The sequence below is a fragment of the Perognathus longimembris genome, chromosome 18 (genome assembly GCF_023159225.1).
Source record: "Perognathus longimembris pacificus isolate PPM17 chromosome 18, ASM2315922v1, whole genome shotgun sequence".
Lineage (NCBI taxonomy): Eukaryota > Metazoa > Chordata > Mammalia > Rodentia > Heteromyidae > Perognathus > Perognathus longimembris.
Genome location: NC_063178.1, coordinates 18,778,626 through 18,797,079, shown reverse-complemented (window position 1 = coordinate 18,797,079; position 18,454 = coordinate 18,778,626). Strand labels below are relative to the sequence as shown.

General features: G+C 39.7%; 1 protein-coding gene across 1 annotated transcript in view; it reads right to left on the bottom strand.

Annotated features, from left to right (window-relative positions):
* The window catches only part of Spidr (scaffold protein involved in DNA repair), a 199,049-nt gene extending 182,493 nt beyond the window's left edge, over positions 1-16,556 (bottom strand). The window contains exons 1-4 of the mRNA XM_048367602.1: positions 16,296-16,556; positions 15,029-15,095; positions 11,947-12,111; positions 8,166-8,329 (exon numbers count right to left, since the gene is read on the bottom strand). Of these exons, the coding sequence (XP_048223559.1) occupies positions 8,166-8,329; positions 11,947-12,111; positions 15,029-15,068 (369 nt within the window). The 5' untranslated portion in view covers positions 15,069-15,095; positions 16,296-16,556. The remainder of the gene's footprint in view (positions 1-8,165; positions 8,330-11,946; positions 12,112-15,028; positions 15,096-16,295) is intronic.
* Positions 16,557-18,454: the final 1,898 nt, after the last annotated feature.

The following is an 18,454-nucleotide window of genomic DNA, read 5'->3' as shown; positions in this document are numbered from 1 at the left end:
ACACAAACAAAAAAACACATTAAGATTCCATTTCATCCCAGTCAGAATGGATGAAATTTGCTTCTAGAAAGCAAATAACAGCAAATGCTAACACGGATACAGGTAAAAGGAACCCTCATACACTGCTGGTAGGAATGTAAAATGGTGTAACCAACTAGGAAATCAATATCAAGGATCCTCACAAAACTAAAAGTAGACCTACCTTTATGACTCTATTATATCACTCTTGGGCATCTATCCAAAGGAGTGTAAATCAACATGTAAGAGGAATGGACACCTGCACACCCATTTATTCACAATAGCAAAGTGGTGGAATCAGCCTAGATGCCCTACAAGCAATGACTGGATACAGGAAATGTGGAATACAAACAAAACGAGGTATAACTTGATAAAGAAGAATGAAATTATGCCATCTGCAGGAAAATGAATGGAATTGGATATCATATTTACTAAGTTCAAGTCAATATGTGACACCTAGGTCTAAAATGACCAGAGTAATAATAATGAGACTGAAATGCAAATTAGTCTCTGTTGAAGGGGACTATTGAATAGGAGGGGTCAGGGAAATGGAGTGATTATAGGATTGGGGAGAAGAGCAAAGTACATTACATATATATGAACTGAGATAGTATGACAAACTTCAGCCATATTATTTGTAAAAGGAAGGGAGAAGATTGGGGGAGAGGAATATTGTAAAGTTATGAACTTGCCCCAAATACTCTATATGTGCCAGGTGCTGATGGCTCACATCTGTAATCCTAGCTACTTGGAGGATGTCGATCTGAAGGCAACAGGGCAACAGAAATATTTCTAAGACCCCATCTCAACCAAGATGGGTAGGGTAGCATGCACCTGCCATCTACGCCACTCAGAAGGTGTGAATAGTAGGATCTAGCTCCAAGTCTGCCTGGATAGAAACTGAGACCTTATTTGAAAAATAACAAACACAAAGAGGCCTACGGGCAGGGGTGTGTCTACTGCCTAGCAGAGTTAAATTTTTAATTCAAACCAAAATATCAGAGAAAAGAACAACAAAAAGAGTTGTGACCATAGCTGTGTCCATACACATATGCATATCATTGTGTGTATTAATATATAATAAATATATAACATATATAAATAAATATAATATATAATAATTTTATTTATTTAATAACATTATCTGTATACTTTTTTTTGGTCATGGGACCTGAACTGTGAGCCCAGGTGCTGTCCCTGAGCTCTACAGCTCAAGGATAGCAGTCTACCACTTGAGCCACAGTTGTACCTCTGGTTTTCTGATGGTTAATTGGAGATAAGAGTCTCATGGACTTTCCTGTCCAAGTTGCTTTGAATTGTGATACTTAGGTCTCAGCCTCCTAAGAGTACAGGCATGAGCCACCAACACCCAGCACTATACATTTTTAAATGGTCAAGATGACAAGTTTATATTGTATGTATTTCATAACTAAATATGATTTTTAAACATAAAATGTTTGAAGCTTGTCAGATCACTTTCTTATAAATGGTTAAAATCCTATGTTACATTAAAAAACAACTCCAAAATTTGATCTTTACTTAGATCATTTTTTTCCCTACCTATACTGGTAAGAATATAAAGAAGACATCTACTTTATAACAATGGATCTAAATTTCAAGTTTGAAAACCACATTTGCCTTCTCTTAAAATTCATATGAAAGCCGCGGGTAGTGGTGTCTCATGTCTGTAATCCTAGGATAGGAGGGTAAAATACAAGGATTGTGATTTAAAGCTAGCCAGGCAAGAAAAGTCTGCAAGACTCTTACCTCCAAATAACCATCAAAAAGCTGGTGGCTCAAGTGGTAGAGCACTGGCCTTGACCAAAAAAACCTCAAGGCCAGAGGCCATGCCCTGAGTTTAAGCCCTGGGACTAACACTGAAAATTAAATAATTAATATAAATTATTTCTGGATCTTTTACAAGCTTTGTTCTCTCTTATTAAAAAGCCCAAATCTCATTTGGTTTATCTGATGTTTATTATGTCGATTACAGTGTACTTGCATACGGGTCACTACGTAAAGCATATGAGAATTACATAACAGTAATTTCCTGAAAAATGTAGGTTATGAAGACAACTCCCTGCTTTGCCTCTGCTGCCCTCTACAGGAATGATCTGAGAAAACACGAACAAAACAATATTAGAAAGTAGTGCCACAGTACTGCCAAACTAAATACCAATATTTTAAGACTTTTCATGGCTTACCCAATATCACTGTAACTGATTTTAGCACCCTAGATATTGTTATATATGTGTATTGGAACTAGGGAAGAGAAAGGGCATACCGAAATCAAGAGAAAAAGGATAAAAAGACAAATCAATGCAACAGCAATATTTACAAAACTATATGGTGTAAACCAACTGTACAACTCATGGGGGGGGGATGGGGAAGGGGGAGGCGGGGAAAAAATGAGGGAGGAGATAACAAGTTAACAAGTTGGATAAGAAATGTACTCACTGCCTTACATATGAAACTGTAACCCCTCTGTACATCACTTTAACAATAAAGCAGTGAAAAATAATTCTAGAAATACTACACAGAATTATTTTAGGGTTTGGCTCTTCTGCTTTTGCTCCAAATAGTAACTCCAAGAAGTACAACATCAATAATTAAAAATATATAGCATCAAGCTAAATGGGTTAGAGTCTCATTTTGTCATCTACTAGCTACACATCCATTTCCTCATCTTTAAAATGGGGGAGGGGGGTCAATAGTATTACCACTATTGACACAGTAAAATGGCTACAGCCATAGCTTGCAAGCTGAAGTGGCCAAATTAGAATTCTGGCTCAGTTACTTACTTGCTACTTGAGAGAAGAAGGAAAATTATTTTGTTTCTGTTTCATAATCCTCTTCTGGAAAATATATTAAGTTTAAATGATCTGAAAATATACATTAAGTATTTTGCACTCAACAAGAAAGTACTCAATATGTTAACTGATATTACAAGTCCAGTTGCCTTTACAAAAGCAATAATAGGATTCTGTTTCCAAGAACTCCATGAAACCATGATCACAGGCAAGGTTCTACGTTGAATTAATAGCCCTGACCTCACTTCAGCATGGCAAGGGATTCAAGACAGATCTGAATTATAACCAATTCTTCCCTCTGAATTTAAGTATAATTCTGCTATGGACATACACACATACACACACAAACACACACACACATGCACTCACACACGCACTGAGCATGGTGGTACACTTCCAAAATTCCAACTACAAGAGGCAGAAATAGGAGGATATCAGGCAAAAATGGCTGGAGTCTCGGCTCAAGTACACTTGTGAGGCACTGACTTCAACTCCAGAATGAGGGGGAGGGAGGAGGAATGGGAGGGAGTGGGGTGGCTAGGAATATGAATTAACAGGTAATCAGCTACTGGAGCAACCATGGCAGTAAGTGAATATTGAGAAAATAACTTAAAGGATGTTTTTTAAATTCAAGACGACAATACCAATAGAAGCAGAGACTAACAAGAAATTTTTACTTCTATACAGAATTTATTAGTCTAGTCTATATCTTGAAAGATTCCCATATATTTTAGGTTGCCACATACTTCTGAGTAATGCTACTAATTAATTCCAATTAAGTAAACAATGAGTAATCACAAAGATTGAGAAGAATCAGAAAACTATAACATCACCAAAAAGAAAACCCAACGAAATAAAGCAGCAGTAAGATGCTCCAGAGAAAAGGAGACTTAAAAACTTCTTGACTATGTTAAATACTTCCGTGAGGGCTGGGAATGTGGCTTAGTGGTAAAGCACTTGCCTAGCATGCATGAAGCCCTGGGTTCGATTCCTCAGCACCCGATAAACAGAAAAAGCCTAAAGTGGCACTGTGGCTCAAGTGGTAGAGTGCTAGCCTTGAGCAAAAAGAAACCAACGACAGCACTCAGGCGCTGAGTTCAAGCCCCAGGACTGGCAAAAAAAAAATCGTTCCATGAGTTGTAAGAAAGTAGAGACATGATTAAATAAAATCAGTTAACCCAATAAGTGAAATTAAAAGTTTAACAAAAATATAGAAACTATTAAAAAATAAAACAAATAAAAATCCTTGAGCTAAGGAACACAATGATGCAACTGAAAAATTCCACAGAGCTTCAACAACTGACTCAACAAAGCAGAACAGTAGAGTCTGAAGATAAGTCATCTAAAATTACCAAGAGAGAAAAAAGCAAAAGGACTGGAGGGAGGGCAAGGAGGAGAAAGCTTAAAGATAAAATGTCAGAAATTTCCCCAAATCTAGGGAGAGATACATATATCTAGGTACAAAAATCTCAAATAGCTACCAAGATTGAATCCTAATATTATTACACCAAACCATATAACTAAACCATTAAAAAAAATCAAACAAAAAGGGGATCTTGGAAACAACAAGAGAAAAAAAAGCATATTACATACAAAGCATCTCTAATACAGGTATCAACAGATTTTTCAGCACAAATCTTTCAGATTAGAAGAAACTGGCAATGATATGCTCAAAGTCCTGTAAATAAACTACACACTGATAAAAAGCTGTCCTCAGAAAGGAAGGAGAACTAGGTGTGGTGGTATACTTCTTAATACCATTACTTGAAAGACAGGGGCAAAAGTATTCCAAGTTCCAAGCCACTCTGAGCTACAGGTTGTATTCTGTCTCAAAACAAAAAAGAAGAGCTAAACGAATAATCTAGGTATACATAAAAGATATAAAATGAGATATCAAAAACAAGATATGAGAGGGTAGAATAAAAGTGAAGACTTTAAAAATATGTTTGAAGCCAAGCCTGCTGGCTTACACCTATAATTCTAGCTACTCAGGAGGTGAAGATCTGAGGGCTGTGGGTTAAGGCCAGCCTCAGCAGAAAAGTCCATGAGACTCTTACCTGGAGTTAGCCAGCAAAGATCCAGAACCAGAGGTATGGCTCAAGTGGAAGAGTGCTAGCCTTGAGTGGAAAACACAAGCAAGAGAGAGGCCCTGAATTCAAGCCCTGATACCTGTGCCAAAAAAAAAAAAAAAAAAAAAAAGGCTTGAAAGTGCTACTGGTTCAAAAAATAGCATTGTAACTATAAGATGTTATACGTCAGCCTGACAACACCAATAAGTAAAAACACAGTAAATACATAAAATCTTCCTGTGTTTTATTCTTTATAGCATAAAGTACAGAATCTAATCAGACTAAGACAGATAATCATTTAATCACAAAAGCACAAGAGAGCATAGAAGGATAAATGAAAAGATTTATTAAGACAACCAAAAAAAAAAAAAAAAAAAGATCCCACCAGTGTCTCACAACTGTAATCCTAGCTACTCAGGAAGCTGAGATCTAGGGCTCTCAGTTCAAAGCCAGACTGAGCAGGAAAATTATGAGACTTATCTCAAGTGATAGAATGACAAAAGAAGCTCAGGGACAGTGCCCAAGCCCTGAGGTCAAGCCCCAAGATTGGCACACAAAAACAAACAAAAAACAACCAAGAACCAATGGCAGGAGTAAGTCTTTACCTTTGGATTAGTATCTTGAATTTAAATACATGAGTCCAGGGCTAGGAATGTGGCTCAGTGGCAGAGTGCTTGCCTTAGCATGCACAAAGCCCTGGGTTTGATCCTTAGCCCCACATACACAGAAAAAGCCACAAGTGGCGCTGGGGCTCAAGGGGTAGAGTGCTAGCCTTGAGCAAAAAGAAGCCAGGGACCGTGGCCAGGCCCTGAGCCCCAAGGCTTAGAGCCGACAAAATAAATAAATAAATAAGTCCAGTCAAAACTAGCTAAATGGATTTTACAAAGATTGCAAAATCCACATGTATGCTGTGCCAAGAATGGCGGTGCCCTTAGAATACATGTAAACTGAAAGTGAAAGGGTCAGAAAGGTTTCCTGCACAAGTGGAAACGAAAGCAGCAGAAGTAGCTATAGTCACATGAGATTGGTTAGGGACGCCAAGGTGGTGGTGCACGCCCGAAATCCCCACACGAAGAAAGATGAAGGGGGAAACCAAGTACCAGGCCGGCCTCAACTGCACTGCAAGACCCTGCCTAAAGGAAGGAAGAGGGAGAGGACAGCAGGGGAGGGAAGGAGGAAGGAAAGCCGGGAGAAGGCAGGAGGGGAAATGATCTTCAAGTTACAAACTGTAAGGAAAGAAGTTCATTTTACAATGATAAAGGGATTGATCCATCCGGAGGATTTAACAATTTCAAGCGCAAATAATATATCTCAAGAAAGAGTGTATCATAGAATTAATATACTTTCATTACTCACTATCAACAACAGACAAATAGTAAATAAGGAAAAAACACTGGAATTGAACAATCTATCTAAGTCATTAGCAAGTACTGAGTCTAAACTGGTAGTTAAAAAAAAAAAAAAAAGAAAGCCTGAAACCTGGCAACTTCCCTGCTGAATTCTACCTAACACTTGAAGAATTAATATCAATCCTTCCCAAAATGCTCCAAAAATAATTTCAAACTGAGAGAAAAAAAATCTGTATAACTGAGCACTCATAATCTAAAACTTTGTGCATGCTACCACATGCTACTTTTTGCACAGTACCACAAGTAGAAAATTCCATGTCTGACGTCATGCAATAAGTTGTAACCAAAAGGCAAGTTCAGCGGGGCACTAGTGGGACGTCAATAATCCTAGGTATTCAGAAAAACCTTACCAAGGGATAGCACAATCAAATTGCTTAAAACCAGAAATAGGGAAAAGCTTAAGAGCTTAAAAATTAAAATAGCTGGCCAGGTATTGGTGACTCACTCTTGTAGTACTAGCATTGCAGGAGGCTGAGATCTGGAGGACCAAGGCTCAAAGCCAGTCTAAGCAGATTCCATTTCCAATGAGCCAGCATACAAAATGGCTAGAGGCATGGCTGAAGGGCAGAGCACCAGCTGATGAGCTAGCAAGTAGAGAAAACAAGGGGCTTCTGTAACAGTAACTATGGAATTAAAAGACAATGAAACTATACTGAAAGTCTTGAAGGAAAATTATTCCCAACCTAAAATTCTGTACCAATTTGCAACCATTTATCATTGCATATTAAAAGCATCTTCAAACATGTCAAGTCTCAAAAACTGTTCTATAAATCACTTAGAAGAAACAACTGGAAGATATGTTCACTAAAGTCAGAATGAAAACCAAGCGAAAAGTAAAGATGAAACAGAGTAAAATGGAGCTGCATGAAGAAGAGAGCTGTGCAAAAAATTCCCGTACTGTAATGATATGGAATTGCACTGTTCATTGCAGGAGTGCTTGGTTCCCAGTTGGTAGTGCTATTTTGAGCGGTGAGACCTCGACGGAGGAAGTAGGTCACTGGGTGTGTGCCTTAGATAGCTGCTGTTTGTAGCAGTGGCCACTTCCACTCCTGTCTATGTCCTGTCCATTACTACTATTTAATAAGACTCTTCTCTGTCACTGTCAAACACTCCTGCTGCCGGGACTAAACCCTCCGAGCCAAAGTAAATCTTTCCTATTTTAAGGTTCTCTCAAATATTTTTATCACAGCCATGCCAAAGTAACTAATACTAAAGGTAAAACGAGGCCTTAGGGAGACAATAAGCAATTAGAGAAAATTGGAGTGCATAGGAAGCTGAGGTCTGGAATTCTCCAAGTAAACGGAACAGATAGAATGCCTGAAGACTGAAGATTTTATTAGTAGAAAGAAAAACTCCAAAACTCCAAAGTAATTGCTAAGCCCCAGAGGGGAAAAGGCTGTGAAAGAAATTCTAATTCTTCTCTACAATTCACTTTAGTGATTATTATTGATGAACAATCATAATTATCGAATACTAATCTAACCAACTGTTGATACATCTGATAGGGTTAGGGTTAGGGAGAATGAAAAGATGCAAATGTTCAAGGTACAGTTGAGAGTGAAGGGTGTGTAACAAGGACTCAGTATTCATGTACTGCCAAGCCCATTATTTACAGATAAAGGGGTTAGCCTGACATTGAGACAGAGAGGAGCTAAGAATAAAAGAATCCACTGGAATAAAAAAGCAGTTATCCCTGAAAAAGGTGGGGGGGGGGGAGGCGCCAAGGGTAAGAGTGGGAACATCAATAGGCTATAATTAACAAATGTTACCTAGTTTATAAAAGTTTTTAAACAGTTTGCTCTTACATATAAGCAAATGTTACACAGCAAACAAAAGTTTTCGAAATAATTCATTGTTACCTTAAGGAGCTCAGGCTTCCTGTCATCGCTTGCCAAAGAATGACTACTCGCACAAGAAGCGCAGTCCGAGATGTCCACAGCGCCCTCTCCATCTTCAGACTCATCGCCGTCGCTAGCGTCTTCCCTGTCACTATCCATGTCCCAGTCAATACACTGTACTTCACCTAAAACAAATCCAAGTCTTCACTTTCTTCATTTTATAGCCCCTTAATGTTTATTTATAAAATAGACTCTCAGTAGCTAGTATACTATAACTTTTTAAAAATTTACTGACAATAGAAAATGCATTCCTACTTCTCTCTAGTCACTGTTTCTTCTTTCTCCTATTAGTTGTTTTTAAATGCTTGTAATTTTGCCGGCATGTGCATGAAAATTAAATACCATTCTATCCTCCACTCTTACAGCTTATTCTTGATTCTTGCATCTTGACATTTCTAGTTAAAAAGAGTTTTTTTCTTACTAGTAAACACACAGCATTCTAATTCTTCTCTACCATTACTTCATCATGGAATCGTATTTTTATTTAAACAGTCCAACTTTTAAAAATGACTTTCAGATGTCTTTACCCAGTAATGTGTTCTACAGATTTATTTCTTCAGTAAAAAAAAAAAAACTAAGGTCAATTCAAACTGTTAGCCCAGTAAGCATTGCCTTGATAATACTTTTCTATACTTTTAGGTCAAAAGACTACATTATGCTCATGTATTAAGTGACCAAATACACTGATTCCAATCTGCCATGCCTAAATAAATGAGAGAAGTTATTGAAGATAAAAATAGTCACTGAGGCATGACATATAACACAAAACATTTCATGAAGTACAAAGCACAGGTACTGCCTCCGTCCATCAATTCAGAAAGGTAATAAGATATTACTGTCTTATTTTGGAGGTTCTAATAGTAGTAATCTCACTTCCAGAAAACTGAAGTACTATTAGAAAGAAACAAATGCACCATCATTTAGTACATAAAAGAAAAAGGAAAAATAGGCTACAATTAAAATATGGAATAGAATACACACAAAATGATTCTGATATTGTTAGAGGAAATGCAGTCTACTATAAAAGATTGGAGGGGATGGAGATATGGCTTAGTGGTAGAGCACTTGCCTAGCATGTATTAGAAGCCCTGGGTTCAATTCCTTGGTATCACATTAGAAAAAAAAAAGATTGGAGTCACGTGCCAGGGCTCATGCCTGCAATCCTAACTACTCAGTAGGCTGAGGTATGAAGATCAAGGTTTGAAGCCATCCAGGGCCAGAAAATCCATGAGACTCTTATCTTCAATTAATCACAGGAAAAAGCCGGAAGTGGTGCTGTGGTTCAAAGTAGTAGAATACTAGCCTGAGCAAAGGGAAGTCAGGAACAGTGCCCAGGCCAAGTTCAAGCCCCAGGACAAACCAGCAAAAAAAAAAAAAGATCTGAATTCAGACTACCACCAAGAAAAGCAGATATGAAAGGGATTTTACTTTCCACAGCTAACTTTACAATTAGTTATCCAAGCCAGGCAGAAAAATAAATGCATGAGAAACTCACCAAGTTGCTGAACCATCTCAGCAAGAAACAGGGAAGAGCCAAAGAAGGAACAAACATGTAATCCGAGCAGCTGCCAGCATTGCATACTTGAGAATCACTTATTCATTAATTCACTTTTTCAATCAACAAAGCAAGTGCCTACCAAGTCCTCATCAAACCCATCTAGATATGCACATTACAAAAACCACCTACTGATAGATGGAAGAAGAGAGTGGAGCAAGGGAGGAAGAGTCCAGCATCTATACATATATAAACATGATGGTACATTATAGGGGTCATTAGGGAACAGGGATCATTATATAAGATCCACTTAGACAAGAGGTCCACAATGTTTTAACTTATTTTAAAGCTCAGTGTATCTTTCCATCATAAACAGAAGTGTGAAAACTACTGAGCTCTCTCTCTCTCTCTCACACACACACACACACACACACACACACACACACACACACACACACGGTTTGGGGTTTGACTTCCGGGTTTTGTACTTGCTAGGCAGGCACTATACCACTTAGAGCCATGTATTTGGCTTTGCTATTTTTTTGCAGGCAGGTATCACATCTCCTTTGCCTGCCCTGGTTTAAGACCTCAATTTTCCTACCTCTTCCTCCCAGAAGGCTGGGATTGCAGGTGAATCCCATCATTCCCTATTTGTTGGATGAGATAGGGTCTAGGTAATGTTTTGTCCAAGGCTGGTCTAGAACCATGCTCTTCTGAATTTCTGTTTCATGAGTAGGTGTATATAGGTGTCTTACAGTATAAGACATCATGATCAGCCCCTGAAAATCTTTCAGTAGGAGAAACAACCTAATTTTTACTTCTTTTTTTTTTGGCCAGTCCTGGGCCTTGGACTCAGGGCCTGAGCACTGTCCCTGGCTTCTTCCCGCTCAAGGCTAGCACTCCGCCACTTGAGCTACAGCGCCGCTTCTGGCCGTTTTCTGTATATGTGGTGCTGGGGAATCGAACCTAGGGCCTCGTGTATCCGAGGCAGGCACTCTTGCCACTAGGCTATATCCCCAGCCCCTAATTTTTACTTCTTAATGCCAATTTTATTGCAATACAACTCACATATGACAGTTCTCACTATGAAGAGCACATGTTTTTATATTGAAATTTTAGTCTGAACTGAATGAAGGCAAACCATGTTTATATCACAATGAGTTTAAATTAATACAGTTGAATTTAATAATGTGAGAACTATCAGCCAATGTATAACGTTAAAGTACCACTTTACCTGATGGCTATCAAAATGTCAATGGCAGTAACCAAAATGACATGCAAACAGATCAAAGGAATTTAACAATCTTATGTATAAGCTGCCTGTCTGGACCCAATCTTGCCAAATTAACATGAACTATCAGAGCTAAGTAACAAGCTTATTTTGAATGCACTAAAACTTTAAAAAATTCTAGATAGCTACATGTTATAAAAATTAAAAGGATATTATAGCCTGTGGCTCACACGTATAATCCTAACTACTCCCGAGACTGAGATTGGAGGATTGCAGTAGAAAGCCAGGAAAGTCAGTGAGATCTCCAATTAATCAGTAAAAAATCTTAAGTGGTAAAGTGCTAGCTTTGAGCAAAAAAGCTCAGGAACAGAGACCAGACCCTGAGCTTCAGCACAAGGAGCAGTGTGCGGGCATGCACACAGACAAGGAAGAGTGCACACGCGTGCACACACGCACGCACACACGCATGCAGAGGATATTTCCATAATATATATCATCATCAAATGGATTTTGTGCTTCAGGGGATCTGGCGTCAAACAGCAACAGTGTCAAAATTGAGAAAGTCTGCTTTAAATTAAAACATGTTACTGATATAAAATGCCTTCAGAAAAGACCCAATTTAGCCCTTACCAAATAATAACGGACATTGTTGTCCTAGTATTTACTCAGCATCAAGTTAGCAAGGCAGTGTGGGTATAACATTATGTGGGAATACAGAGAACGGGTATTGGTGGAAAAGAGACCAAATGAAACCCAATCAATTCTAACGGGTCTAAGCCTAAACTGCTAAAGTATAATACTATAAAGCACTGTGCAATATCAGGCAACACCGCGCACTTCTGCCCAGACCTCAGACTCCCGAGGAGCTAGAATTACAGGCAAGGTACGTGGCCACAAAGGGTTTCCATGGGATTAGGTCTCAGAAAATCCTATTAACGAGGAATTGAAGTTTCTTCTACTACTGAACCCCTACTATTCCACAGAAAGTAGATTTCCTATACAAACATGCAATTTACCTTCACTAGACCCGTCTTCTGGACACAAAGTATTCCTGCGGATTCCAGAGCCTCTCCCACTATTGCTCTGTAATTTAAAAACTGTCCTGTCTTCATCTGACAGGTCACTTCCACTGGAACTCCATGTTATATTTGTGAGCTCAACGGTACTGGAGGTGGCAGTTTCTGTTAAAGAAAAAGAAAATACATAAATGTAAACAAGTGACATGGTTATTTATCAGAATGAGATTTTAAGCATGTTAATTTTTCTGAAGTTCCAACCATATAAACCCTTGATAGTAAAAACTATATCATATATCAAACCTGCCTGCTTAAAGTTCCATGTACAATCAGGGAAGGAGGTGCTTAATTAATGCCAGGTTGTAAGGAGAAAAACTACTTGAGATAATTTCTAAAAGACTTTGACCTTATGAAAACTTTGCAAAAATGTGTTCCCAGCTCTACATTTCAGCTCTCATAAAGTAAGTGTGGTATTAAATTAGTAGTCAGTCTTAAACTAAGACTTCAAGAGCTGCTACATTTAAAATGTATTTGTACAAATTACCTTCTATGCTTTTTTCTATCTAAGACTTTATTAATATAACTACAATAATTATATGTTGGTAAAAGTTCTTTCATTCTTTGAGAATTCCAAAAAGTATAGCAGAGAAAAATCAAGCATCTTCTGACCTGAGCAAATTATTCCAAAACATCTTCTAGTCATTGAACAGAATGTAGTAATTTATAAAGTACCTTTCTCTCACAGACAAAATTTACTATGTTTAGAAATTTCCAGAAAAATATTATAAGCCACATCTACTTATACTGCTTCTAAATTAGTACTTGACTATCACAGCATTTGTCACTAATAAAAGTAAAATAAGAAAAGGAAAAGCTCCATCAGAAGATTATGTGTTATAGGAAGATCCATGACAGCATATTCATGTAAAATATTTTAAAGACTTTTAAGATATTTTATTTTTCATTTGCATAGAAATCTTCTTGAGTGTTAGTGAAATAACAATTTAGCTTAGAATGCTCAATCTCTTAATCACAAAAATCCTGTGATTAACTGTATTCCATTCTGTGGACTGTTAAGCAGGCTTCTGCATTTTACTTTTTATCATTAGATGTAAGACCAATTGCTACCATCAATTTACCACCTGCTAAATAAAAGGTTCTTTAAAAAAGTTAAATAGTGGGGCTGGGGATATGGCCTAGTGGCAAGAGTGTCTGCCTCGTATACATGAGGCCCTGGGTTCGATTCCCCAGCACCACATATACAGAAAACGGCCAGAAGTGGCGCTGTGGCTCAAGTGGCAGAGTGCTAGCCTAGAGCAAAAAGGAAGCCAGGGACAGTGCTCAGGCCCTGAGTCCAAGGCCCAGGAATGGCCAAAATAAATAAATAAATAAATAAAAGTTAAATAGTTACACAAAGGAATTCAATGTATCAATATATATGTATAATCTAACTTGATCAGTGTCACTCCTCCATCATTCAGCCCCCTTTTCCACCTATACCAACCCCACTATCTCCTCAGGTTTCCCAGTTTCATTTTCTTTCTTTTTTTTTTTTTGGCCAGTCCTGGGCCTTGGACTCAGGGCCTGAGCACTGTCCCTGGCTTCTTCCCGCTCAAGGCTAGCACTCTGCCACTTGAGCCACAGCGCCACTTCTGGCCGTTTTCTGTATATGTGGTGCTGGGGAATCAAACCTAGAGCCTCGTGTATCCGAGGCAGGCACTCTTGCCACTAGGCTATATCCCCAGCCCTCCCAGTTTCATTTTCATGTAGGTATACTGAGTACTATGACTGTATTTCCCTACCATCCTGCACTCAATTAAAAAAAAAGTTCTAAGCAAGGTATTTTGACTATTTTTATAGCTCATTTAATACTGTAATATATGCAGTGCACCATGCTATGTCCATTTTCCAGAGGCAGAAACTGAAACTCCGAACGTTGAGCTTCTTTTCCCAGGATTACAGTGAAGGCACAGCAAAGTCCTTGTAGCGGCTAGCTTCTGCTTTCTCATTCAGCCACGGGGTGACTGACAGAGGATGGCATCAAAACCGAGGAGTTACCTGATACATACCCCCATTTCTTCAGCTTTACTGACAGCAACGCATCTTTATAAAAAAAAAAATCCTAATTTAACTAGACAGGCTTTACTGGAAATGACTGAAAGGTAGAGGTCCTGAAGAGGACAGACAGTCCTTCCCAAAGAAAGGCAAGCTCATCTAATAAAAGTATACGCTCACCCTAAGAATTCTGCTACTATCTTATTCCCATGAATATCAAACCCACAGGAAGGCTTCAGAGTATAAATTGAGTTGGGCTCTCTGGATATCTTATCACAGGAAATAAATTCAACAAAAGTTCCCTAGTACTTGTTGCTAAAAAGCTTCCCTAATTGCTGAAATAAGAATTTCTTACTTTATAGCAATACAGTTCTTATATTATAGATCCTAAGTTCTTTCTCCTTCAGTGCTAGGACCAAAATCTTGAGTGCTTTGAGATTTTATTTTGTTTTATTTTACTCTGAAGATGTAGTCTGGACTAACCTACAGAACTCTATGATTAAAAACTTAAGAAAAAATCTCTGGCAAGTACTTGATTTTCAGCTTTTGTAATCTTGGTTCTATTTTTACAAGGGAAGCATTAAATCTGATAAAGAGTCAAAGAGACAAAACTTTCTACTCTCAATAGCAACAACAAAGTAAACTTAGTAAAGACATGAAAAAACAATAATTATCAATAGGAAAGAAAAAAAATGGGTTAGATGGTGATAGAGATTAAGGAATTCTCAAAAATATCTTTTAGCGAGGTGTGGGTACTCAGGCTTGTACTCCTAGTTACACAGGAGGCTGAGAACTGAGGATCATGGTTCAAAACCAGCCCAGGCAGGAAAGTTCATGAAACAACAAACTACTCAAAAATATTGGATGTAGAGCTATGACTCAAGTACTAGAGTGCTGGACTTGAGCAAAAGAAGTTCAAGGACAACATCCAGGCCCCAAGGTCAAGCCCCAGGACCAATAAAACAAAACACACCAGAGAAGATAGCCTTAGACCTTCACTATGAAGAAATCAACAAATTATTATTACCTTTCTTTGGTCTTGGAGATAAGTCAATATCCTTTTCCATAATAGTTGCCTTATTGGCAACTATTGGCTGCAGGCAAAATAATAACAATAATGTAATTTATGAATAAGAGCAAACAACATTCAAAATTCTTTTTAGTTAAAAATCCAGTTACAAAGTCTTAAACTCTACTCTCAGTATATTCCTCTCTGCTATCTTTGGCTTGAATTCAGCTTGTGCTCTTCATACACTTAAAATTTTATTTTCATATTTTCCAGAATGTAAAGAGTTGATCAAAACACTTTGTGTCGGGGGGCTGGGGATATAGCCTAGTGGCAAGAGTGCCTGCCTCGGATACACGAGGCCCTAGGTTCGATTCCCCAGCACCACATATACAGAAAACAGCCAGAAGCGGCGCTGTGGCTCAAGTGGCAGAGTGCTAGCCTTGAGCGGGAAGAAGCCAGGGACAGTGCTCAGGCCCTGAGTCCAAGGCCCAGGACTGGCCAAAAAAAACAAACACTTTGTGTTGGGGCTGGGAATATGGCCTACTGGCAAGCCCTAGGTATACATGAAGCCCTAGGTTCGCTTCCTCAGCACCACCTATATACAAAAAGCCAGAAGTGGTTCTGTGGCTCAAGTTGGCAGAGTGCAAGCCTTGAGAAAGAAGAAGCCAGGGACAGTGCTCAGGTCCTGAGTTCAAGCCTCAGGACTGGAAAAAACCCCACAAAGAACATTTTGTGTTAATTCAATGTCAGTGATGGTTCATATATATCACTCTACTTGTGTTACTACCTGTGCCTGCACTATATTTAGACTGTGATAGTATTGCCATGTATTGTAAATTAACATTAGAAGAAATTACTCAAGAGCCAAAATGTCTGTATACATAAATATTTCATAAATACATTACTAAAGAGCATCTTTTGAGAGCATCTTTTGTGTGTGTGCCCTTATTCTATTATTATTATCTTTTAGTACTCATACAAAAGTTTCAATTCAATATGTCAGTTTATGACTACAATCTTTTAGTACTCACACAAAAGTTTCAATTCAATATGTCAGTTTATGACTACAATGCATATTGACTCTCAGTATATAGTATTAATTTACAAAAAAAGTTGCATAAAGAGGTGAATAAATTGCCAGAGGTAAAGCAATTCAAGGAATGAGAATAAAAAAGTACAGGATCAATTATAGAAGAAAATACACTAAACACTACAAAATACACTAACAATGGCCCAAACAGTAATTTTAAGATTCGCCCAACTGCATTTTTGGGGGTTACTTTACCAAAGTTTCAGAAGTGTCTTGAAATCCTTCTCCACACTTGAGCCATGCCTCAGAGAGGGAGGTGGTAGCTGTGTCCACTGTCTTAAGACTTGTTCTTCTGACCTGTAATGGACTCTTTTCTGGAAAGGAAGGGTACTCTTTATCCCACTTCCTTTTCCTCTGTGGAATTGATTTTTAAAAGAAAATAAGATAGAATTAGCATATATATATATATATATATATATATATACTTTACAATGACAATAATCAAGAATGGTGGCAGTACATTCATAGTTTTCAATGCCTCTACATCTTATAAAAGACAGAGAAAGGGAGGAGAAAGATGGCGCCGAAAGAATAGGGAGGCACCCCGACTCGCACCAACTGAATAGCGAGCTGGGAACTCCAACACCCAACACTCCACCAAGAACCCAGCAAAACCATCATCCAGAAGCAGTGGAGACACGCAGGAAAACAAAAAGGAGCAAAAAAGAAGAACCGAAAACCTACACGGAGCCGGAGATTCATCGGGGCGCCCTCCCCCCACCAGCCGACCCTGGCCCAAACAGGGTCAGGCTGGGAAAGGGGAACCCGGCGATCGGCAGACAGGTTGCCAGGAGCGCAGAATCCATATAGCGGGAGACCCCACGGACACAAGGCAGGGTGCGGAGCAAGACACACACCGGCAGCGACGAGAAGTTCGGGTCCACACCGGATTCGGACAAGGGAACCCAGCGCGGCAGAAACCACACACAACACTTCGCCAACCCCTGAAGGGCCATCGGCTGCGCGGGACACACACACAAAGCAGCAAAAGTGAGTCCCCCATAATCCCTTCCCCCAACGGGAGACCCAAGCCCGACAAAGAAGCTATATCTCCCTCCCTCCCCCTCCCCACTCCCGTGGGAACAAAGAACCCCCAAATCAGGCGGGAAGCTCCCATCAGGCGCTGGGAAGCCAGTCTAGCAGGGGAAGGGCGGAACAGCCCCAAGCCCCCAAAGGTTCCTGAACTGGCAGAACCGGCCCCGTCCCCTACCCAACAGGGGCCGGGGACGGCCAGCAGGGCAAGCCCCACCCGAGGCGCCTAGACCTTGCGGACTCTTACAACTAAAATCACAGGCGCTGGTGGGCAATACCAGCCCAGCAGGGTCACCTGAGCCTGATCTCGTTCCCCCTCCTCGCAGCGGAGGCGAGGTCTGAGGGTGCCAAGCCACACCCGGACAGTCGATCCCACCGTGCCCCACACATCCTGCCTCCCCCCACAACGGACTCGCGGGAGGGCGCAAGCACAACCCAACAACCCAGGGCTCGCTCTGGGAGGCAGACCCCGCTAAAGTGCCTGTTGTAGGGGACTCACAGTGCACAGGAGGGCGGGGCCCCAGCGAAAGCGCCCGCTCTGGTAGGCGTGCCCTGCACTGGTGGGCGGGGCCACAGTGACAGCACCTGCTGCCGTAGACACGCCTACACAGAAGGGAGGGAAGACCTACACAGAGCTCCAGATGCGCAAATCACAAAGAAACATAACTCAGTTCATCAAAGGACAAGCCAACTCGCCAGCTCCAAAAAGCAGCACGACTGAAGAGGAGATGGAGAATAAAAAAGCAAATGAGGCCATGTTAACAGGAATGATCGAAAGCGTCAGAAATGAAATCAGAAAACAATTCCAGGAGTTTAGAGCAGAAATCTGGAAGGACACCCAGGAAGCCAAGAAAGAAATGGAAGCAAAACTGGATACAATGCAAGCCTCGTTTAAAGAAATGGAAGCAAAAATGGATACAATGCAAGCCGCCTTTAAAGAAAATCTCCACACCCTGAGAATTGAAATGCATGAAAAAATAGATTTAAAATACAACTCTTTAAAGGAAGAAATTTCCACGATCAGAGCTGATATGACAACCATGAATAGCTCTCTGACATCCATAAACTCCGCAATTGAAACCATAACACAAAGAGTTGACCATATGGAATCCAGAATCTCTCGCCTGGACGATGAAGCAGCTGACAACAACCAGAAAATGACCACACTCCAAGAAAAGGTGAAGCTTCAGGGAAGATTAATCCAGGAACTAATGGACAAAGACAAGAGATATAATCTCCGCATAATTGGAATAGAAGAAGGAGCCGAATATCAGAGCAGAGGGCTTAATCATGTTCTCAATAAAGTTATTGCAGAAAACTTC